General features: G+C 39.7%; 6 protein-coding genes and 1 long non-coding RNA gene across 8 annotated transcripts; 2 read left to right on the top strand and 5 right to left on the bottom strand.

Annotated features, from left to right (window-relative positions):
- Positions 1-117: 117 nt before the first annotated feature.
- LOC133836502 (ribosomal protein S6 kinase delta-1) lies at positions 118-3,472 on the top strand. The gene is made up of 4 exons (XM_062267028.1): positions 118-247; positions 305-462; positions 524-2,177; positions 2,546-3,472. Exons 2-4 carry the CDS (start codon positions 365-367, stop codon positions 2,765-2,767), a joined length of 1,974 nt encoding a protein of 657 aa, XP_062123012.1. The 5' UTR covers positions 118-247; positions 305-364; the 3' UTR covers positions 2,768-3,472.
- LOC133836503 (retinal homeobox protein Rx) lies at positions 2,725-6,972 on the bottom strand. The gene is given in 5 exon segments (XM_062267029.1): positions 2,725-4,691; positions 4,693-4,750; positions 5,614-5,714; positions 5,716-6,357; positions 6,359-6,972. Coding segments are annotated over 5 exon segments (1,911 nt in total). The 5' UTR covers positions 6,605-6,972; the 3' UTR covers positions 2,725-3,827.
- Positions 6,973-8,586: 1,614 nt separating this feature from the next.
- On the bottom strand, positions 8,587-10,376 carry LOC133837893 (uncharacterized). Its single transcript, XR_009893880.1, has 3 exons — positions 10,285-10,376; positions 8,869-9,054; positions 8,587-8,814 (listed from the first exon to the last, which is right to left on the bottom strand). It is a non-coding gene; the product is annotated as an uncharacterized LOC133837893 (long non-coding RNA).
- Positions 10,377-16,378: 6,002 nt separating this feature from the next.
- On the bottom strand, positions 16,379-19,006 carry LOC133835536 (malate dehydrogenase, mitochondrial). The gene is made up of 4 exons (XM_062265516.1): positions 18,844-19,006; positions 18,422-18,629; positions 17,236-17,432; positions 16,379-17,177 (listed from the first exon to the last, which is right to left on the bottom strand). The coding sequence occupies exons 1-4, from the start codon at positions 18,907-18,909 to the stop codon at positions 16,638-16,640; spliced, it is 1,011 nt and encodes a 336-aa protein (XP_062121500.1). The 5' UTR covers positions 18,910-19,006; the 3' UTR covers positions 16,379-16,637.
- Positions 18,844-21,596, bottom strand: LOC133835534 (ralA-binding protein 1). Of its 2 annotated transcripts, none has more exons than XM_062265514.1 (4): positions 21,407-21,596; positions 21,166-21,301; positions 20,217-21,107; positions 18,844-20,019 (listed from the first exon to the last, which is right to left on the bottom strand). In XM_062265514.1, the coding sequence occupies exons 1-4, from the start codon at positions 21,501-21,503 to the stop codon at positions 19,242-19,244; spliced, it is 1,902 nt and encodes a 633-aa protein (XP_062121498.1). In that variant the 5' UTR covers positions 21,504-21,596; the 3' UTR covers positions 18,844-19,241. The 2 variants fall into 2 exon arrangements, with proteins under 2 accessions (XP_062121498.1, XP_062121497.1); XM_062265513.1 differs by having other exon boundaries at positions 20,217-21,110; positions 21,407-21,595.
- A 129-nt stretch (positions 21,597-21,725) lies between these two features.
- Positions 21,726-22,700, top strand: LOC133835539 (uncharacterized). Its single transcript, XM_062265520.1, has 2 exons — positions 21,726-21,853; positions 21,910-22,700. Exon 2 carries the CDS (start codon positions 21,910-21,912, stop codon positions 22,594-22,596), a length of 687 nt encoding a protein of 228 aa, XP_062121504.1. The 5' UTR covers positions 21,726-21,853; the 3' UTR covers positions 22,597-22,700.
- Positions 22,639-23,942, bottom strand: LOC133835537 (ribosome production factor 2 homolog). Its single transcript, XM_062265518.1, is given in 5 exon segments — positions 22,639-22,927; positions 22,929-23,066; positions 23,068-23,437; positions 23,495-23,710; positions 23,783-23,942. Coding segments are annotated over 5 exon segments (942 nt in total). The 5' UTR covers positions 23,803-23,942; the 3' UTR covers positions 22,639-22,729.
- Positions 23,943-23,965: the final 23 nt, after the last annotated feature.

Here is a 23,965-nt window from a genome sequence, read left to right as displayed (position 1 = left end):
GTATTGCAGATATTGAAGACATAATAAATCTAAATATATAAAATGCAGACGAAAGTAAAATTATTTAGTTGAAGCAAACTGTAGATATTTCTTAATGCGCATTAACAGTATTTTTATAATGCGCATTAACAGTAATGCATTACCACTGTTATTTTACGTATGTAATTGCTCTGTTATTGGTATTGTTTCCCCCTCTAAATGAAAAACAAGTTGTGAGGGGAACGACGACAATATTGTCGTCAAAAATGTGAGAAGCTCTAAAAATACGTTTGTTTTGCAAGGTAATATTTGCATGCTGTTACAGAATTGACAGGATGATATTTGCTTAACAACATCAGATAGCTGGGGCAAATCAGTTTTCACGATGAGCCTGAATTTGGGAGGCTGGATTCATAGTTTCACTGTAACCGATACCCAACAACATAAGGGCGGCTACACGATTTACAAGATTACCTCGATTGTAAGTATTGTGTAATTGTTTTCCAACAATTAATTAATGCACACTCCCCCGATTTCTTAGGTTTTTTCCACGGTCAGTGCCACAGGCATTAACCTGTCTCGTGGTGTGGAAGCGGTTTCATGAGATCAAGCGATTGCATCGCGAGCTAAGTCGTCGACATAAAAGCATGCAGCTGCCTGGCAAGCTACCAGAGCCGACGGATAGCAGTTACTTTAAGCGCTTCGATGTTCAGGTTATCCAGCGACGCAAGGAATACATATTAAAGCTACTCGACTTTGCCGCACAGCATCCAGTTTTATACAAATGCAACACATTCACCCAATTCTTCAGCGAGGCGCAATCACCAAATGCGTCTCCCTTGCGCAAATTGTATGTGGAACGCTCGCTGAAAGCACCGGGCAGCGGCGCCATAGCTGAGATCTGTGACAAGCTCGATGTGCCCTACGATCCACACGATCCAAATGGCATACAGTCGAGGGATTCACGTTGGGACAAGTCAGAAGCGGACGATGAAGAGCAGCAAGCAAAGGTAGCACAGGAAGTGCAGCTCGGTGAAGCTGTGGAGGACCAAGAAACGCGACGTGACTATTCCCGTCTCTTGACACCAATGGCTTCAGTAGAGAGCGACGACAGCGATTATATCTATGAAGCCGCTTTAGAGTTCAGTCATGCTGTGCAGGCTGAAGTTAATCTTGAGTATGAGGAGGCACACAAGCTGTACAAGCATGGCGTGGAGTTGTTGCTTGAAGGCGCAAAGTATGATGCCAACGAAGATCGCAAGTTCATTGCCAAGGCAAAGATAGCCAAGTATTTGGCCAGAGCGGATGAAATACATGCGAATTTCTTGCGCAACTCCAGCGGTGGTGGTGGCAGAAACAGCAATCGCAAGCTGCAATTTCAATTGTCATTGGACGAGGTGGACAATGTGAAGCATTTAGAATGTGCTTGGAATCAGTTGGCCAAGTACAAGGTTCTTAAGGTGTTGGGCCAACGTGTGATGCAGGTGCAGTGCATAACACAGCCGCAATCGCAGCCCACAGTCGTGATGAAGGGCATCGAGAAACCGGCCAGCAATTCGCCCACACAAAGCATCTTTCTGCCCCAACGTGTTCCCTACATGACACAATTGCTGGCCTACTTCCAGTCGGAGCAAAAGATATTTTTGCTGCTCAAGCAGGCAGAGGGCGGAAGCCTTTACGATTACATACAAAGCTATGAGCCGAAGACATCGAGCAAGTGTGGGGATTACGCTAATTTATTCCCTGAGGAGGAGCAGCAAGCTCTGACGACAGACAGCGATGTAAGCGATTTGGTCCACAAATCACAGCAGCTTCTCAAATCTGTGTCCCATACGTTGAGCTCCTTGCAAGCTGGAGCCTTAACTCCCCGCAGACAGCACACGCAGGTGAAGCGCCTGCCCGAGGCATGTTTGCGACAATGGGCTTGTGAGTTGGCCTTGGCTATCCATAGTTTGCATGGCAAAGGCGTGATATTGCGTGATCTGCATATGGAGAACATTTTGTTGGGCAATGCTGGGCAATTGATGCTCACGTATTTCTATCAAAACGAAGGTTTAAGCTCCGACGATAACTATGTGCACAAGGCTCTGAGCTTGGTGGCCTTGGACAATCACTTTGTGGCGCCGGAGCGACCGCTCAGCTTCCGCTCCGATTGGTGGAGCTATGGTGTGGTGCTCTACCAGCTACTGTTGGGTGTGGTGAGTTTGTTGAATTATGTGCTATATGCAACTTAGCTTATTGTCTTTATGACTGAACTATCAACGCAAGAGCAAAGAGGCTGCAATTAACACACAATAGCTTAAGATATTTGATTGTGCAATAAGAAAAGGTTTCTAAAATCACTGCTTTAACTAATTATACAAATTTCTGCAAGAAATTAAGCTTAGACCCAAACATATATTTCAACCAGTGCTTATCGAAGACACAAGCTGGTATTAACTTTTAAACGCATTTTACCATTATTTAAAACACAAAGATAAGCATCTATTTCAATCACTTCTTATGAAAGATACAAACCGCATTTAATAATACTTTTTATATATTAAAATTCGATGATTTCTTGCAGTCGTACAAATCTACACACCCCGGTCACTTGGAGCTTTATGGCTGTGTGCAATATCCCTCGGATGCTGCAGAAATATCGGACAATGCACGTGATTTGCTAGAGCTACTACTGCAGCTGACACCAGAGCAGCGTCTGGACTACGATCAACTACAGGCTCATCCCTTTTTCGAGGGCCTTGATTGGCAGGCAGTTGTGGAGACGGGTCGTGCTGCTCTTCAATAGGCAGCTGACGAAATGAATTTCAATTTTCGTATTAAGGGATTAAAGACATATACACAATTATATATATGCTATAAGTTAGCTTAGGAATATAATGTACTGAAGTACGAGTCTCAATTATGATTACTATTTTTGTTTGTTTTAGTTTTTTTTCTGTTGTTATTCAAAAGGATTCCAAAGTGGTACAAAATATGTTACTTTATTCTTTAATTTCCATATGTATATTGTTATTTTGTGTATTTATACGTCTGTACATTGCGAATAACTATAGTATTTGAGTTAAATTCTAAGGAATTTTGTAAAAGAGGAGCAGCTAAGTATTAACATTTTTTGTATAGCCAATGCGCCAATTATACAAATATATAAGCATGTTATTGTCTAACTACACAACAGTATTTCTTATTCTAGTGGGGTATTTAATATTAGGAAAGCGTTGGGTGCCAGAAACAAAGTAAATGCGAAAAGATTTATCTCTCGATTTCTGATCACGTCGCTTGTAAGGCACATTTGGAATGCATTCTTGGCGTTGCGATATTTTATCAACGTTATAATTAAAAATAATAATTAAAAACTATAATAATTAAAGATGTTAAGTTTTGGCAAGACTTGTCGATTTTGTTGCTTCTGGTTGGTTGGTTGGTTAACTTAACTAAAATGCATTAAAACTAAAAGGAACCCACGGCAACAAAGCGCATCAGCGTGGCAGAATAAAAAATAACTATTATAGACTGTTTAAAAATATTTGTAAGCCGCTCCAACGGGCTTTACCAATTCTCATCAGATAACAAAATGTAACAATAAATAAAAATATAATGTTCTAGGCGCAAGCGAGCGCCAAGTGATTTAAAAAAATTAACGATAAATGTTGAATGGCCACACTGATGAGTATATTCCGATTGTGTTGTTATCGATAATTGCTCTACATTTGCTAGACAGTTTAGGACAGTTTGAAATGCTCGCACACACACACACACACAGCACGCAATTATTCAAAATGGCCGCTTGAAGCGTACTGTGGCAGAGCGTCGCTGCTGCTGCTGGCGACGGTGAGTGAGCATTTCTCTTAGGGCAAAAAAGGAGGCAGAACATAATTTTGCGCCTGCTGCTGTTGTTGTTGCTGTTGCTGTTGCACCGTGTCCTCGCTCTTGATCACAGTATGCATGCCACTGTCATTGTCATCGCTACTGCCCGATGTCGATGCATTCGCTGCCGCTGCTGCGGCTGACGCTGCGCTAACGTAATGATGCGTCTCCATGTGGCAAGCGGCAGCAGCATTATTGTTATCGAGTCCCGTCGGCGGTTGGCATTGCACTTGCACATATTTAGCCTCTTCGGCACTGAGATATTTACCGCCATTGTTGAGTTGTTGATGATGCACTGTAACCATGGTGCCATCGGCTAGCTGCTGCTGCGTGCTTGTGGTGCCATCGAGTTGCTGCAGATCCGTTGTTTGATAGCCATTGCCCGTTGCCTCACCGCCATCTCCTCCACTGCCACCCGCTGCTCCACTGCCGCCGCCATTCATCTCAATGCGTGGTGGACTGCCGTAGTCAAAGTGCCGCATCGAGAAGAGCTGCGTCTCGTGGACATAGGTGCCATATTGGCCGGAGTAGGTCCCATATGGACTTGGGGCCGGCGACAGAAGTCCGAATTGCGGACTCAGTTCGTAGGGCGTCTGATACGAGGTCCAGCTGTCCATGCTGCCCGGCGGTGTTACTGTTGTCGTCTGCGGGAAACTGGCGAAAGGTGGCGCCAGCGTGCTGTTCAATGCCGCCGTTGGCGGAGTGTTCGTCTTGATATAACCCGTCTTCCGAGGTGGCTCGTGCTTGCGCCACTTGGCCCGACGATTTTGGAACCAAACTTGCACCCGGGATTCACTCAGATTCAACTTGATGGCCAGCTCCTCGCGTGCAAACACATCTGGATAAAGGAGCACGCTCAAAAGCGCGCTCCAGTTCCTCTAGTTGATAAGCAGTGAATGTCGTTCTGGAAAAAAAGAGAAATAATAAGAGCAAGTTAGCAAAAAATAATACAAATGAATAAAGTATTATGTCTTAAAATTAAATCAAACTAATGTTCAGGTAAATACATATGTTAAATATTAACTGTTTTAATTCATAGACTTCTCAAATTGATAATTAAAAAATTTGAAATCGTTTTTAAATTCCTTTTAAATATTTAATAAATTTTATATTTAAATTGTGTAATTTTGAAAAAATGTCTACTTCTTTTTTAAATTTAATTTTTGAATAATTTTAAATTTCATTATTATTATTTAAAATTGATATGATTGCAAGCATCATTTTTGTTTAACTATAGTACATAGTTTTTTGTCTTTCGATTCAATACAAAAAATTTATTTTATTAATAATTACGTATTTAAAAAAAAGGAAATACAAAATGTTCTCATTTCCTAAACTTTTCTTCAAAATTAAAGTAAAGCCTTCAAATTATCTTATGCGTTTCTAATATTATGGGAATCTGCTTTTATTTTATTTTTTATAGCTGATTTTTCTATGACTATATTTATTTTTATCCCTTATTGATTGAAATTAATTTATGAGTCTAAAAAACTTGAAACTTGATATTTCTTTAAATTTCTTATTAGAATTTTTTAACAGGATGATCTATAACTGGAATCACTTTAGTAACTAATCTACCGTTTAGTTGTTGCTCAACGAATCAACTTCAAATAAGGGTAAATTTCACTGCTTTGGCATATGAAACCGCCTGCGGTTTTAATATGCGAACATTACACATACGCCCCGTTGCGCGGATATAAATTGTGAGATAATTTCATTGATTTCCCGTCGTTAAGTTAATTGCATAAAATTATGATGATGGCTCACCTCGTTTTTTTCTTTTTAATGCCATTCGGATCTCCCTTCTTCTTGTTGCTGCTGTCCTTCTTGGCCGCTGTCCCAGCGATGCCACCAGCAGCTGCTGCCCCCCGTGCCCGCTGCTCCTGCCACAGTGTTGCCCGTGGTAGTTGAATTGCTAGCACTGCTATTGTTACTGCTGTTGCTGCCATTATTGGTGGAATTATTGCCATTGACGATGCCATTGGTTGCTGCACTTGGATTCTCCATTTGGGCGCACAACTCATCGGGTTTTTTATGCTTGCCCACTGCGGCAGTGGCGCCATTTGAGAGCAGCAAAGGTGTCGCTTCCAGCAGTCCATTGCCATTGCTGGCATCTTCGTGCGACAACACATGGGCATGGCCATGACTATGATGCGGACTGCCGCCGTAAAGATGTTGCAGCTGCACATGTTGTTGTTGCTGCTGTTGTTGCTGCTGTGGCTCATATTGATCCTTGGGCGAATAGTCCAGCTTGCCGTTGAGCGTATGATAGTCACTCATAATCCCCACCAGCTGCTGCTGCTGCTGCTGCTGCTGTTGCTGCTGTGGCTTGTGGTGTTGCAACATGCCATTGTGGTTGTGGGCATGGGAATGTGAAGGCGGCGGCGTTACCGCATAATGCTGATGATGCTGCTGCTGCTGTTGATCGACCAGTTTTTGAGGCGTTGTTATATACTCGTACTTTTGGCTGGGCGAAAAACATCCCATCTTGTTGCCAAAGTCCATTTTTTTGTGCATAGTTCGGTGATCCTGAGCCGCCACCATTGGGCAGAATGGTGTTGCAGTCGGGCAAACGTTGCTGCTGCTGTTGCTGGCTGCAGAGTTCGTGGACAACGCTGCCAAGCATCACAGGATGCAGGCTGCTATGCGTCAAAGTTGACGTAGATGTTGGCAGCAATGGTTTGCTGGCGCCCAGTGGACTTAGGGGACCACTGCCAAAGTCGCCAAAGATTTGATCATCGAAACTTGCGTGTTCCATTTTTCACTCAAAAACACTTCCGCAATATTTACACTTGAATTAATTTACTTTACACGTATTTGTTTGGTTCTATGTTAATCCATTTAGTTTGATTTTAATCAAAGTGCGCACAAAATGCCGAAATCAAAATTAAAATCAAAATCAATTGTCGCTTTTGCACTAATTGTTGTAAATGAGATAATTGCATTTAGTTTTTGGCGCACGCGCAAAAGCATTTGCCGTTGATTATTTTTTTGTTTGTCGCTCTGCTCCTCCTGTTGATCGTTGACTGCACCACAACACTCACTATGCAAAACTCACTGCTCGCTGCACAAACACTCTGCGTAGAACCGTTCGAGTCTGTGGCTGTGGCCTTAATTGAGCCCACAACTGCCGATGATTGCCCTTTTATACCAATTTGCTGGCAGCGACGCCGCGCAGCCCCGTTTCGACCAATCAGCGTTAAGCTATGGCTGCCACCGGCAGCAATGCTGTGTTGGAGCGAGAGCGAGGATTGTACGAGTAAACGGCAACGACATATGCATCGACACTGCTTCTCTGCTCATGTGTGTGTGTGTGCGTGTTTGCTTTACTTGTATTCGCTTTTATGCTGGCGCGTGTGACTTTTTGTTTTTGGTTTTTGCCTTTGCCTTTGGGTTTGTCTTTGCTTGCGTTTGTGCCTTCACAGCAGTGGGGTGTGGTTTTTGTTTTGCCCTGAGATTCTGATCGCCTCCTCGCTGTTGACAGCGTCGCTGCAGCGGGCACTCTTCGAAAATTTATGCCGCCTCAAATGCTGCCAGCAGATCCACAGACAGCAGTATAGTGTGCATATCCTGGGAAAAGTGCAATATTCTCAGCGAAATAAAATATCCTGCAGAAATTGAACTCCGATAAACTTAGGAATTTTAATTTCGCCAATATTGATAAGAATAATTCTTTTTAAATGTATGTAGGAAAGTTTATTTAAAATACAGTTAGGCTAATATAAAGGCTTTATAAAAATATATTTACTTTACAAAAACGTAAACATAAGATCTGAATAAACAAGTAAGAAAGTTACAGTCGAGTGTGCTCGACTGTGAGATAACTACCCATTTTAATAAAGGCAAAATACTGCGATATTATTTTCAAAATACACCGAAAATACTAAAAAATATACTAAAAATATACCAAATGGTATGTTTGGTATATCGATATAGTACACCATTCAAAATATACCATAGACGGCACAATGTACCAGATTGTCGGCCAAAGCAACTCAGACCCCTAGTAAGTAGACGTTTTTGCCCATACAAAAGTATTTCTTTAATAACTTCCACAATTTTATCTGATCGTAACCAAATTTTCAGGAATCATAACTACTATAGTAGTTATTGTATATACAAAATTCGCATCTCTAGCTTTAAAATTACGCTTGGTATTCGATTTTTGATTTGCGGGGGCGGAAGTGGGCGTGGCGAAAATTTGAAACAAACTTGATCTGCGTGCAAACATAAAAAATGCTGTCGAAAAAATTAGAGCTCTATCTCTTATAGTCTCTGAGATCTAGGTGTTCATACGGACAGACGGACAGACACACAGACGGACAGACACACAGACGGACAGACGGACAGACGGACAGACGGACATGGCTACATCGTCTCGGTTGCTGACGCTGATCAAGAATATATATACTTTATAGGGTCGGAGATGCCTCCTTCTACCTGTTACATACATTTCCTGCCGGCACAAAGTTATAATACCCTTCTACCCTATGGGTAACGGGTATAAAATTTCTCTCTTAAATGCCATAATTAAAATAAATAAAATACCCGCAAAAACATTTTTTTATAACATTCCGTGTGTAAAGTTTATTTATTTAAACTAATTCTGCATAATTAGTATACAGAACATATTAATAAATTATAGTTTGATATTAATAAATATATAAGCTATAATACTGTCTATAATATTAAATATTTAGTCAAGTAAGAATATTTTTTCTGCAAATGCACTATGGTCAAAATTTATTACATAAACAAAACAGTTCTGGATTTTGTCAGCTCATTTGCACTCTATTATTTTAATTGTCCAAATGTTTTCGATCACCTGCCTGCATGTCCACAAATGTTTTGCTGTCGATTTGCTTTGGTCAGATGGAATCCCTTATAATAAACACCAGTCCAATTGGAAATATCACACGTCAGACGATCGAATAGGGGTCCGAATGCGAACATTGGAATTTCCCACCACTAAAACAAAAAATACTATTCGACTTCAAGGATCGCGGCGCACGTTCACGCGACCTTTTTCTTCTTCTTCGAGGGTTCCTCTCTTGTTGCGCGCGTGTCACCCTCACTCTGGATCTGAGTTTCACCCTCTAAGGATTGGCGCGCGCTCGTTTGCGTGTGCGACCTTTTGGCCAAATGCTGGTATTAGCTTCGACACTTAAAAGTTGTTAGTGCAAAGCTATGGATTGTTGGGTGAGGATTCTTTGTAAGATTTTATGCATGGAATTTGAACAGTGACAGTAAAATAATAATAAATAAAAAAGGGACAGTCAGCAATAAATGTATACACTTTTATAGGTTCGGATCTGTGCTGTTCTTGATCCACCTGTCAGTAAGTGTTTGTCCTCACCAGACATTCCTTTAGTTTTCCACATAATATTAAAGTGGGGAATAATTAGATGTACATTTCAAAGCTTGACTTTAAATTGTTGCCATCAAGCGTAGCTTAAAACTTCTTCAAAATTCCCACAAGAGATTTAGTTGCCCATTCATCAACACCACCCAATTCTTACTTTTGAACCCGCATTGACCTTCAACCTGAACTTCCCAGGATACTCGCATCACTCTTAAGGATCAGCAGTTATAATTCCCATTGCTTCGGCACCAAGAGAAAACCCATCAAATTTCACACAAACTGCATGAAAATCTCACACAAACCATTTGATACTTTTGGTCTCGCTATGTGGCAATGTCGATTGTCTTTGCAGGTCTCAAAATGCGGGCAACGGAAACAGAAACACAAACGGAATCGGAATTGAAAACGCGAATGGAAAATGTGCACGCGATCGGCGTTGAGTGAAGAACGCACCCCCAAAAAAAAAATAAAAACTAAAAACCGAGTATTCATCGGGTATATTACCCGATAGAGCTGATGATGGTGATGATGATGATGCTACCCATCGACCCGAGTCGCGACTCTTTTGGGTTGCGTGTGAATAATCAGACAGCGTTTTGCATTGCGATTGCGCCAATTATGTGGGCACTGTTTCACTTATGGTGCGGGGCCATCCTCGTATGGGAAACGAAATTGAATTTGAGAGACGAGAGACTGGAATGTCCTGCTGCCTCGTGGGTTAAGAAAAGTCAATGATGATACCCATCTGTGAAAGATCAAGAGTCAATTACGGTCGTGAGGAGGCTGAAAGAGCAAAAGGGGACGAAGTCAATGTTGAAGCAAGACCTTGGCAATTCTGTGTTGCTACCTTAAGATATCTGATTAAATCTTAATTAACTCATAACTCAACGCACTTACAATAAAGGCAGGATTTTTAAATGGTAAATCTGTGCTAGGCGTTACACGGTAGGAAAAAAATCAGGGTATATATTGAAATATATATTTGCTTGGCGGATTGACTCTCAGCTAACTGAAAACTTTTTATATTTAACCAAAAATTGTAAGGAAATTTTGACTTTTTTAGAAATTTGAATTACCTTCAAACATCACCTAATTAACATAATTTTAAAAATAATTTAGAAAAGATTTTGAAATTTTCTTAAAAGTGTGTACTTGAGTTTACTTTATATAAATTTAAAAAAAAATAAAATTGTGCTTGATTGTAATGAAAAGGAGAATTAAGTAAGGGATTAATATGAATATAAATACTTTACTACATCTAAAATACAAATTTTTCATAAATGGATTATTATAATGAAATTTTCAGAACACACTCTGGATTTCTTTATTTAACAAAATGAAGGCAGCGGAGAACTCGCTAAGGATCATAAACAAAAGGATTTGACACATTAAACTTTATGTATACATTTTTGATATAGTAATTTAAAGTTTAGAACTATAATGGCATATTTAAAACTAAAGACTCTTGTAAATGGGATGGAATAAATTCTTATTTACGTATTTTTCAAATTTTTATATGAACTATAGCGAATATATGCAATATGCTATAACACGGTGGAACATTTAGATTTTGGATAAAGTTATATTAGTTTTATTAAAAATTTAGATGTTCTTAGATTCAGGCGCTAATAACAATGCTGATATACATATATGTATATATAGTACAATTCGATATTAGTATGTAGACATTTCTGTTAGATGTTTGTACTTCAAGCGAACCGAAACTTGGTACAGTTTGTCACACAAAAAGCAAAGTGGGCTTCCTAAGCTTTTGTTGACTGCCAACTGCGATCGCGAGTATCTTTCATATTTTTTTTCCATAACCATTAAGAAGTATACACATACTATATATGTACATATATATGCATGTAGTGAGAGAGAGAGGGACACATACATGTGAATATCGTGGCACTTGTTCACATTTGTTTTGAACTCAATGACAGTCACTCCACAGCATCATCATTCAGCATTCAGTATTCAGTATTCAACATTCTCAGTCGTCAGTGGAATATTATCACATTGTATTACGATACTTACAAACAGACAAACACACACAAACACAGTTGACTGTGTTATGCATTTCGCTACTTCGTACATACACAAGTACACAAAGACATACTCATACTTGACGTCGCTTTGCGATTGTGATCTGTGACAACGAAATTCCAATATGGCGTACACACACTCACACACACACATACGCATATACACACTGTGTAGTGTCAGAGTCCAGAGTCGAGCAAAACAGTTCACCAATACAGTTGCATTCAATTAAGCTTCGTTAAGATCAATTTAAAATCCCGCATAAAATATCAAATAGTTTTTGTACTTTAGTTCCATTTCTGCTGTCGCTATTTGTTGTCGACCACGTCGCTCCGCTCGCAACAACAGCAAAAAAAAAAAAATACCATTTCGAAATCCACAGCCCACGGAACGAGACAATGTCTCCAAGTCACCACAGAGCACAGATCGTAGAACGAACATATTCCGTATTCCGTAGATCGCAGATCCACAGACACAGACACTTTCCCTCCCCTCCAGCACACGCTCCATCCCACAGACCTCCAGCGACCTGACATGACAAAGATGTATAGTTTTTCATATTTCGTTAATTCTCTATGGCACTTTGGGGTTCCAGTTGTGCTTCTGCCCGCCATCCACTGTCCACTTGTTACCCCCTTTACCAGTTTACATGACGATGATGATGATGATGAGACACTAGGCATACTACCATATAGAAGTACTCGATAGCAAACGGATGTGCGCCGACGTGTAGCTGACTTCTGACCCAAACGATCATTAACGAAGCCAGTGCTCCCCTTCAAAGCATCAGTCTTGGCAACAGTCTTTCACTTGACTTTGCTTTTCTCCACATCACAGAAAGATTTCTTGTGATTCTGGGGATTGAACCGATTTGCTCGACAGAGAACCAATTTAATAAACATCGATTTGTAATGCGTTCAAATAATTAAGGCACTGATAAATTTAACAAATTTGATAGTATAATATTAGCTAGCTTTTAACTTTTGATTCATTTTCGATTATAATTAGTTTAGTAGTTTTTAATTTCAGGAATATAATAAATAATTACTATTTATCTGATATATATCAATTTCTTCAGTTAATTTTGTATATTATTTTGGTATTCGTTCAATGTCATTATAAAGGTATAATTTTAAACATTTTATTTTCCAAAATGATATGATTTGTAATTTTATTACAATGATAAAATAATAATAATTGGCAGAAGTATTTAAGCAAATCTTTAAAATAGATAATTACATAATTAATTGTAAGAAAATGAAAATATCTAAAAATATAGTAGCTTATATTGAATTTTTGGGATCTCTTTTTTTTAATAATTGCAAAATTGTTGATCTAAATATTTTAATTTATAATGTAATTGAAACTTTACCTTATCTTTTCATAACCATTTATAAAAAAATCAGTTAAAATTTAATAAACATGACTGGAACATCTATTATATGCAATGATTAATTTTTTAAATTTGAGTGGAATCCATTGCAATTAACATATATTGAATAGAGTTGTCTTCAAATCTATCTTGATGTCATCACAAAACAAAATGAAACAAGATAAAACTTAATGCAATCAAAGTGAAAGTGAGAACACGCCAATAAATTAAAGCCAATCACAATCACTATAATGTCGCACATACAGAGCGAGAGAGAGAGAGAGAGACCATGAACCAAGTGCGGCTATAGCTCTACTATATAGTCCACATATGAAGATGACAACCACTTTGCTTGGCTTGATGCTTTGGGGCCTGGCCCTTGTAATTGGTTGTGTTGGGAGTCTTGTCGATTCGCAAAAAATCGCAACACAGCGCGCGTAATTCAAATTAATTGCCGACAATTGTGACTTATTTAAGGCAAAGGCGCCATTTAATGCGGCCCAACTTGGACATGGACACGGGGCACAAAACCTCCAGCATCGAGCTTACCCCTGTCGATAATAACTTAAACGGTGCGATCATCGCCAAGATAATAAAGTCAAAAGGTTTCGGGATTTGAAGCCGAGAGTGCGTGACGAATAAAATGCGTAGCTATGTAGATAACAGAACTTAATAGATTTCATATCATTAGAAAACTTTGTTAGAATAATGACATAAATACGTTTACACCTTTACACCTTACCTTACCTTAATATGATTTAACTAAAGTAACAATTATTTTATACGAAAAAAACGAATTCGCTAACAACTTTTTTAATAAGATCATTGCAAGCACTTCGCTATGTATTTTTTTCCGAAAAGCATACAGAATTATATATTTATTCAACAATAATTAATATTTTTATATACTTGTATAAACATTGCAAACTGCATTTTATAAGATAATATATAAACATTGCAAACTGCATTTAATCTAAAAATGTACAAAATTGTATATTGACCACTAGCAATCTTTGAGAAAAATATGAACTAAAATACGAAACAGAAAAATTATACCAAATAATTTCATCTAAAGTGTCAACGGTAATATTTATCGGACCATATATTGAGGTGTTTTTTGTAACTACGATTTACTATAAATTTAGGTAAGAAACAAACATATTTATATCATTACTAATTACAGGTAAGACGCACGTCGTTTAATGTAATAAATCGATCATCTTTGTTGTCTGATATTATTCAATAATTGTTGTTTTTTGCTCCGAGTCGCGTTCGCTCTTGTGGGCGTCACTCATTGTTTTTGGCAGGCCCGTTGTGTCCGTTGTGTGAAGCTTAATTGTTTGTAATTAAATAAAATTGTACAAGGTCGCTTACGAACAGTCTCTCTCTCTCTTTCTCTGGCATTGGGAGCATGGGCTGCAAAATCCATGGATTCCAATTTGTTTTAATATACGAATACTACTTGTAGTAGCAAAATAAATACACTGTAAATGTGCCGGCCGGCCGGCAAAATAAAAATTGAATTTGTTTTGTGTACACAAGCCGATTGTGTAGTACGCTTTTGAAAATTGATTCCTCCTGCTCATTATTTCATTAAAAACGCTCACAGCAATTGACCAGTCCCAGACCCAGAGATGGAGACAGAGAGATGGATTCCATCGGCGTTGTTGTCGTTGCCGTCGTCATCACGTTCGCTCTGCTCTGTGATTTTTGCTTGCATTTTGATCAGATTTTATGAATGAAATTGTATCAATTGATTGTTTTGGTGCTGTTATCGTTGCCTTTTGATCGTCGATAATTAAGTTGGGGGTGTGTACGAGTATTTTGTCTGTCCGCTTGCTCTGCTGGCTAAATAGAAGCGAGTTATTGGGAGTGGGTCAATCGCCGGCAGTGGCTTAATGAACAAATCAAATTGTCTAATAGTAATCTAATTGATTTGATTGAAGCCATCGCCTGGCAATTCAATTCCAATTTCGAATTCTTTGAAACACTCGATTTACTGCTAAATAGTTCACAATTTATTATGGTCTTAACAGGTAGTTGCAAAACTAACTTGTATATTACTTATAAATAATAAAATAATTAAAAAAATTAATAATTCTTTGGATAATTTTGCGTAAGTTAATTTAAAAAATCTATACATAAACACATTTAACATTACTTTATAATATGAATAATGTTGCCAAGATGTTTTTTAGTGGCACAGTTCATTAAAAAACTATATGTATTTATAATTTTAGCATTTACTTAAATGATTAATACAGATCGAGATTTTGCAGAATTATTCGTTTATTACTCTCGCCCTCAAAATGCATGTTTAATTCTTGAAAAACCAAACAAAATTTTTTGTATATAAATATTTTAATGAAATGATACAATTTTTTTTTTCTGTTATGTATTTTTTAAGAAAAATATATCCAGAAAATTTTAAAATCCCTATCTTGCCTTAAAAGTGACTGTTGTTGACTGTTGTTTTCTATAGATGAAAAGACCAACTTCAAAACTTACAAAATTTTACAACCAAAACTTTCATTCCGCACACAAAATTCTAAGAAAATGCGTTGCTGAAGTGCATAATAATATCTGTTCACAAAAGGATCCATATGCGTAATATCTAATTTGATAAGGATAATTATAATTTACATATTGTAATTAAGAGACAACCTTTTGATATTGTAAACAAAGATATAGTGCAGTTAAGTTCGCTGAATATATTTTCAATTATTTCGTAAAGCTTAGTAGCCTCATGAGTTAACTATGGTTTCTTAAGTTTTCTATAAAATTTCTGATTTTTCTTACAATATTGTAAAGTAAATAATTTTACAAATAGCTCGGAATCAACTATGTTTGGCGATAAAGATATTTTTACAACTTCTTTATTAACACTTTTTCAACCAAATAAAATATTTTCTTCAAAACCAATTTGATAACATCCAAATTGAATTATTATAACTTCTTAGCAACATATATTCATATTTGCTTGCTCATTTCATAGGAAGGTGCGAACAAATGCTGAAAACGATCAAGCTGGTATTAATAGATCATATCAACAAACTAAATGCATGAACGACACGCAGTACAATAAAGACGTATAAGACAAATATATAGAGATCTTAAAAAAAGGTATATACACTAAATGGAAGACAAGAAAGTATCATAAAAAGAATATACTTTTGAAATACTTCAGTTAATTTTAAAGAAATTTGTTAGATGACTTTTGCTCATGTCAGTCATAAAACTACAAACAAGTCATATAGTACGTATGTATATAAACATGAATATGCACACGATACGAAATTCCAAAATGTGTACGCACTAGGCACAGTTTGTGCATATGAACGAAACAGACATAGTGCCCAAGGAGGAGGCAGAGACAGAGAGCGGGCGGCATGGATGACATGCGGGCAAGTTTTTCAATTGATCTTAACGAAGCTTAATTGATTGCACATGTATGAGTGTGTACATGAGCGTCAGGAAAAAAAAACTCACACTCACACAGTCAGAGCAAACCCCATGACTGTGTGCCGGCTACACTGCGAAAGAACATTCCGTAGTTCTTATGCAAACGGTTTTATATACAGTTAGCAAACAGTTTACAATTTTGCACAGTGTATTTGAAAATCTGCATTAAGCAGAGGAACCACTATCCTTGCAATACACGTGTTAGATAAGTTTCTAATACGCTTAATAGGTATGAGATATTGCAATTTTTATATTCCCCGACTTTATTCCGTAATAATATGCATTTGCCAACATTATATTCGTATTAATTTGGTAATTTATTAGTTTTTTAAGTATCAACTGGTTCCATTACCGGCTGCATTATCTTTGGGCAGACGAATATTGTACACTTTTCAACTTAAAACGAACGATTCTTCTAAGTAAACAACCAATAGAAATGTTGGGTGTGATGAAAACTGAAAGATGATGTCTTATGATGGAAACAGGTTTCTTATAATTTTTGGGAAGGAGTTGACTTGACTTGGCTAGTGAAGAGCTGTGATCTCATACAGCTTAAGCGTTGGCAAAATCGATGCCCTTCTGGATGTTCTTCTTGAGCTCAGGAATGGCAGCCTCCAACAGCTTCTTCTCGTAGTCGTTCAGCTTGGGCAGACCCAAGTTCTCCTGCAGACCATTCTTGCCCAACAACAAAGGTGTGGAGAAGAAGGTAGCCTCAGTAATGCTGGACTGCACATAAGAGCACTCAATGACGTTCGTTTCGCCGTTGAGACCCTTCAGCAGGGAGCCAGCGAAACGGGCGCCAGCATAAGCCATCGACAAAGTGGCGGAACCAGCGCCTGCCTTGGCCTTGACGACCTCAGTGCCGGCTTCCTGAATGCGCACGGTCAGCTTCTCAATGGTCTCCTGGTTGCCCTTGAACTGAGGCTGGCTCTGGGACAGCACTGGCAGAATGGTGACACCGGAGTGACCGCCAATCACGGGAATCTGCACGCTCTGGGGATCGACACCAAGAGCATGACCAATGAAGGCGCGAGCACGCACCACATCCAAGGTGGAAACACCAAACAGACGCTTGGGATCGTAAACGCCAGCCTATAAGTTAACAATTAGTGTGTTGCCTTATTTATGGTTATTAAAAAGTATGCTTTACCTTCTTCAGGACCTCGGCAGCAATGGGCACACAGGTGTTGACGGGATTCGTGATGATGGCCACCAAAGCCTTGGGGCAGTTCTTGGCAATGGAGTTGGAAATGTCCTTGATGATGCCAGCATTGACATTGAACAGATCATCACGGGTCATGCCAGGTTTACGTGGCACACCGGCGGGGATGACAACGACATCGGAGCCTGTGGCAGACACAATATAATGAGTCAATTAATCGGAGATTATTGGTATCTTTTTTAATATATAAACTTTTTTCCCTTCATTATTATAGTTCAATATAGTTGAATAGTACAATAGATTTAATCAATCTTTAATAATCATCATTTTCATATGAATTTATCCACAGTTGTGATGCATTTCAATTTATTAAAATAAACAAATTATTTTGAATTCCCATTCTTACTGAATTTAATTGCTTATTAGAAAACAAATAATAAAGTGATAGTTTAGTAACTCGGCTATGATATACCCGATATTCATTTTTAGGACATTTAAAGCCATTAAGTGGAGAGTGGATAGAGAGGAATTGATATTCTTTATTCTAAAGTGAAAGAAGTGTTGAAACGAACTTCAACTGCGTTTGTAAATTATCAGCATTATCTCAAAATTTGGAAGCTCTACCATAGATAGTATATGAGATATAGTTGTTCATATAGAAGGTCGAGCAGCATAGGCGGGCAAGGTCAAGAACAAGCGAGATCGTACATACATACGTACATACATTTGGAGATACTTGTTTCTTCGTCTAACATTTGCTTATAATACCCCACTAGCCGGGTATTATTAACGTAATAAGATGCATAATACTTATCGGTTGACTTTGTCGACGTAAGACTTTGATCTTTTGTATTATGCTCCCAGAAGCAGCTACTTGATGATAAGACTTGCTGCACTGATTATAAGTAAGTTATATGAGCCCATAAATACCCATTGAAGCAAAGAAATTCTTATCAGCTTTACTACATAATATATGTATGTATGAGAATGCACAAGGAATCTACACATGCTAAAAATTAACATTAGATTTTCTCATATCATATTATGCAAATCACATGCAAAACTCTAATTTGTTTCGCAGCACAAGTTTTTAGAAATTTTCCATTAGATAGTGAACCTAACCTCACTTAGCAAAGCCCTTTCTGGTTCTTCCCCTCCCAGTTAGCGAACTTACCCTTGAGCGAATCACCCAACTGGTCAGCGCCAATGAAACCAGCAGTCTTGCTCTTGGTATCGATGTGCGACAAATCGGCAGCGACGCCGGGTGTGTGCACAATATCGTAGAGCGAGAGGTCGGTGACCAAGGGATTCTGCTTGAGCAGCAGCGACAGCGGCTGTCCAATGCCGCCAGCGGCGCCGCAAACGGTCACCTTGTAGTTGTTCTGTCAAGCAAAAAGAAATAAATTAATATGTTAAATAGCTATAATATAGTAATGCATAGCAGTTCATTTCAGAACTTATAATTGCATTTAGTATTTGATTAGTGGGAAATCAAATACTGTTCTATGAAATTTTCTCATTACGTAAACACTTCTAGTTGTTTGACGGCATGAAAATTGCATTGGTTTTGTTTGTTTCTTGTGTTTGACAACTTACCTGTTGGCCAACCGAAAAGCTGCGCACGCCCTGCAGCGCCAATTGTTTGGTCACTTGCTTCAACATTGTTTTGATTTTTAATAAATTTGGTTAAAAAATGGATATACGCTAAACAATAAGCGGCCGCGCAGCTTGCAAAATCCCAATAGCTCTAAATCGCCAAAAAGCTTTCTGTCGCTCGTCCAACCTGACGCAAGGTTAAATGTGAAAAGCTTTGCGCGAACAGCTGTTCGCAGCAATGACCGGAGCTGCCAACTCGTTTGTATACCGCAGATAAGCGCGTTCATTTGTTTTCATTTGAAATGAAGCTTTATATCTTATATATTTGGAATTCTTACTCATTTTGTTCGTTTGACATACAGACAGAGATAACTATAATATAGCGAAAAGTGCATAAATTAAAACTGTTGCATACGTAGCTCAACCTGTAGTGCAATGCAGGCACGTCGCTCCTCTTTTAGCTCCATGCCGAGCATTTGCTTTTTATGCTCGAGCAGCGCATTCTCTCGCGTATAATGCTCAATGATACGTTCATAGTCGCCATCACCTGGCAACTGCTCCTGACTTGTGGCCCCTACAACTGATGGCTTAAGCATTTCCTGCTCACACAACTGTTTCAAGCGAAAGACCTCATTGCGTTCTGCTAGAATTCGAGTTTTGAGCTCGTTTTGCCAATTCATTAACTCGTCGTATTCGATTTGCAGTCGCAGCAGCTCATCCCGTTGTGCACTTGTCTTGGGCAGCAGCAAATAACCTGTCTGCTTGTCGATTGTATAGTCAATCTCTGACGATTCCGAGAAGCTAGGCTCCTCGGGCTGCTCTTCGGCGGGGGTAATGTGCGTTGGCGGTGCTGGCTTGGAGTCGGTGGTATCCTCGCTAACAGTGTCTATTTGTGGTGGGGGTGCAGGTTGAGCTGGCGTTTGTGCCGAAGTGCTGCTGTCCAGTTCATCAATGGACCTTTCCTGTTTCTTTTCGCAGCTTCGTAGTTTACGTTTTAACTGTGTGATGATGCGTTGTACCTCCCATAGCTGTTCCTCGCGTTTCTTGCTGATGAAACCCGCATTCATTTCGCTGTGGATTTGAGAGAGAAGACTGTCCTGCTTGCGCAGCTCCAACTGAATGTCCTCGGGCTTGTCCGGCAACCCAGGACTGGTGGATGTCAATGGAGGTACATATCTGTTGGGCAAAAAGTGAATCTTTAGTCTACAAATTCAACATTCAATTGGGGTGTAATTGTTGCCTGAGTAGAAAGCGGACAAATTTTGGGAAGCGTTTACGATTATGCGGCACCAAACTCATGTTGTCGACTTGATCTGATTTAAACTGAAGTGACAAGCAGTGTTTTAATCTAATCATTGTCGCTGTTTACTCACTTTATCAGCTTGACGTCTGGAAAGAGATTCGTACAGTGGCACAAGAGAGCCACCATTAAGCGATGCGACATCTGCAGTGTCGGACTGAGCAACATGGCCAACGATTGCGCATTTAGCTTGTTGTAACGCTCCTGCTGTATTACCGCATCAAAGTGCAGCATCATCCAGGCTAAGAGCGTGCGATTGCATTTTGGCAGTTGCTCCAGCAGCTGCTGCAGCTCTGCCTGCTGCTCCGTGACTTTAGGATGCGAAGCAACCTCCTCGAAGCGAGCCACCAGATCGGTGGTCAATACTGGCTCTGGCAGTTCACGGAAGAACAACTTCAGCAGACTGCAGGCGGTGGGTATGTTGAGTTCATCCACAGTGGCATCGTGCTCGCGATTATTGTACAGACGTTTGTAGTGCAGCAGACGCGTCTTGATGGGCTCTACTTTGTAGATTTGCTCACACTTCAACGATTGCTTCTGTTGCAGAAAATCGATGCAGTCACGCACCACAAGCGGCAGATCGATGCCATCGTGGCAGCGTGAGCGTTCGGTGGCCAAACTGACGGAGACACCGAAGATAGGATACCCCAAGGCAAGAACTTCTTCGACACCAGCGGCATCCTCAAGTTGTGTTTGCTTGCTCTTCTTGTCCTTTTTGTCTTTCTTGTCGGACTTATCCTTTTTGTCCTTCTCCTTACGCTCCTTGTCCTTCTTTTTGTTCTCTTTCTCTTCGTGCTGTCGCTCCTTATCTTTGTCTTTATCCTTATCCTTGTCTTTTACTTTCTGGACCGGCTCATCCTCGGTTGCTTTTGGTTCCTTTTCCTTGTCACGTGACTTTTCACGTTTCTCTTTGCTTTTAGAGCTGGTGAATTTGAAAGTCTTGGACTTCTTTGACTTGGAGGGACTTCTAAGTTAATGAATGATTAGAAAATGATGTAATTGTGGAATTCATTTCTGCTCACTTGGTGTCAAGCTCCTCTTCGGGTGAACTTTCACCTTCTAGCGCCGCATAGCCGCGATCTTTGCCCTTTTCCTTCTTGTCCTTTCGTCGTCCAATGAGATCCTTCTTGCTGTGTTTCTCGTGATCGCCTTCGCTATCTACCAAAGTATATGACACACATAACACATAATTTTATTTACGTTTGTTTGCGGCGTATTTATTTTGTTTGTACGCATTTCACATTTTGTTTTTGTAGAACTTACAATCACTTTCCTCCTTGCTCTTTTTGGACTTGGCGTCGACTGCTTCGGATGCGTATAGACCGGGAAATTCCTTTTCTTCTGGACTATCGAAATCCATACTGTTTGCGGCAGCTTGTTACAATAAATAAATAATTCTAATCAATGTGTTTACACGCCCAACAATCAATAAACAAAGCAAAAAAAAACTGAGCTGCAATCGATTATTACTTGTCGAATCATATCTTATCGATACTATCGAGGGCAGTTAAATCGTACTCTGCAATAACTGAATAAAATAATTAACTGACTGAATTGAGCTCAATATGCAATTAATGAGGCTAAAGTATTTAAATATATTTGTAAGAAAGACAACAGACAGTACAGCCTTATAATTATTTACAATTTGCATTTTGCTCGTGAGCTGCATACCAAATTTAAAACTGGAGAAAACCGATTTGTTTACATGTTGTGAGAAGAATCGAGTTTTTCATAATTTACGTTAAATAAAAGGATTTGTGTTTAAGATGTCCACGTTGCGCCTTAGCCAAGAGGAACGCGATCATTTGGCGTTACTGCAGCGTCCGGCCAGCGAAGTCGTCGAACTCTGTAAATCAGCATTCGATTATCTGGTGAATGGACCCAACTTGGAGCGCTACGAGTTGCTGGCCAAAAAGTGTTCCGGCAGCGTGGAGAGCGCCACAGTTCAACATGCGGTGGAGGCATTGATTTCACTGCTAATTCATGTAACAACAAATACGAGCGAACACTCAAATATACGCCAACTATTGCCTGAACTGGGTGAGGACGTCCAGGAGGTGCTCGAGCAGTTTGTGAACAGCAAACGCAGCTTTGTGGAGGGTTCTATTAAGTCGGCCAACATACGAGCCTATCGCCTGGTTAACCTGGAGTGGCGCCTCGAGGTGCGTACAGCATCCCGTTGCCTGCTGCAGCAGTCAAATGTGGTAATTACCATGAAGCTGTATTTGCACACGGAGCCAAAAAACGAGAATCGAGAGCTGCTAGAGATCGACACGACGGAACGTAGCGAGCGGGAGCTAAGTGCCATGCAGGAAGATGAACGGCGGCATCGTAAGGATCTATTGGTGCAGACGGATGTCAGCAGCTTGCTACACATGATCAGATCGCTGGAGGATGCCTTGGCCGAGTCGAAGTCACGTCGCATTCGAAACATTGTAGACGCCATACACTAAGTATAATAATTTAAAGCTAAACTAGTTTGCTAAGTCAAGATCTTAACTAAATGTATATTATGTATTTTAAGCTGGACCAATTTATTACAAACTATCAAACTAAACTAGAAATCTATAGTTGTTATTTTTCTCTTTACTCGGCAGCCAAAGCTTCAGCGGCAGCCGCTTTGAGTGCCACCTTCTTCTTTTGGCGATCACTACGCTTCTCTTCGGGCGTCTTCTTCAGCGCTTTGACGCGACGCGTCTGAATCGAACCCGTTTGCTGCTTGCCCAGATGCACACGACCCTTCGTATTTCCCAGAGCATCGGTGCTGATGTTCTTCTTTTTTGGTAACCTTCAGTTGCTTGGGCTGCTTGCGCGACAATTTGTACAGATCCTCTGAGGCAATCTTGGTGCGACGGATAGAGAAGTCAGCAGATGGTCCAATCTCTTCCAATTCAATGCGTGGCGTCTTTTGACCCGATTTTTTTCAACAAGATCTTATACGAACGCATTAGCACATTCATGTCATCGGTGACGGTGAAACTGAGCACATGCTCCACGCCCTGCAGGCGAATGGAGTCGACCTTTTCGCGTTGGAACATGTCGATGAACAGATTGCGCAGGCGACGCAACTCCTCGGTTTGTGCCCATTTAGGACCATTGAACACCAGGCACGGCTTAACACAGGAGCCAATCTTTTCGTTCTTGAACTCGGCTATGGCTTGATAACGCTTAATGCCTAGCTCGAACATGTCGAGCACTTCGTTTTCAAAGATCCGTCCAATGAGTATATTATCTGGGCGTTTTTTGGACGTGGAACCAAAGGTGAAGAGCGCTGTGTCGTTTTTCATTGTCAAGCTACAAGATTTGAGAACTTTATGGTATCCTTAAAAGATGACTTAAGTATTGACTTACAATTCTAGAGAAGAGGGATCGTCGAAGGGGGTGATATCATTCTTGCGGTGTAAGACCTTAACAAGAGGTTTCTTTAGCTGTTGCAGATCCTTCATGCAGAGTCTGACGTTGCCACCGCATTTGCGGCCATCCACAAACAACATGCTGCGTGCGGCTTCAATCAGCTGTGGCTCGCGGGCCAGCAGAACTTTCTTTCCCTTGCGAGTTTTGGGTTTTCTATTAATAAATAGGAGTCAAATCAAATGCATAGTAAATAATATATAATAATAATTTGTAATAAAAACATACCTTATGCGTAAAAGCGACATTTTTAAAAATGTATTTTTCTAGTTTTCACAGCTATTCAAAATGCACGTGTAGCGTCGTAGCAATGCTGCCAACTGCTGCTAAAATGCCGCCCCTGCCTTGGCTTAGGTTGGCAGCGCTTCTTTAATGTTGTCTGCATCAGCTGTTGCCAAAATAAATCGATTA

Source organism: Drosophila sulfurigaster, chromosome 2R (assembly GCF_023558435.1).
Source record: "Drosophila sulfurigaster albostrigata strain 15112-1811.04 chromosome 2R, ASM2355843v2, whole genome shotgun sequence".
In the NCBI taxonomy this organism is placed as follows: Eukaryota; Metazoa; Arthropoda; class Insecta; order Diptera; family Drosophilidae; genus Drosophila; species Drosophila sulfurigaster.
Note: the sequence above shows the minus strand (reverse complement) of the source record. Positions and strands in the feature narration are given on the sequence as shown.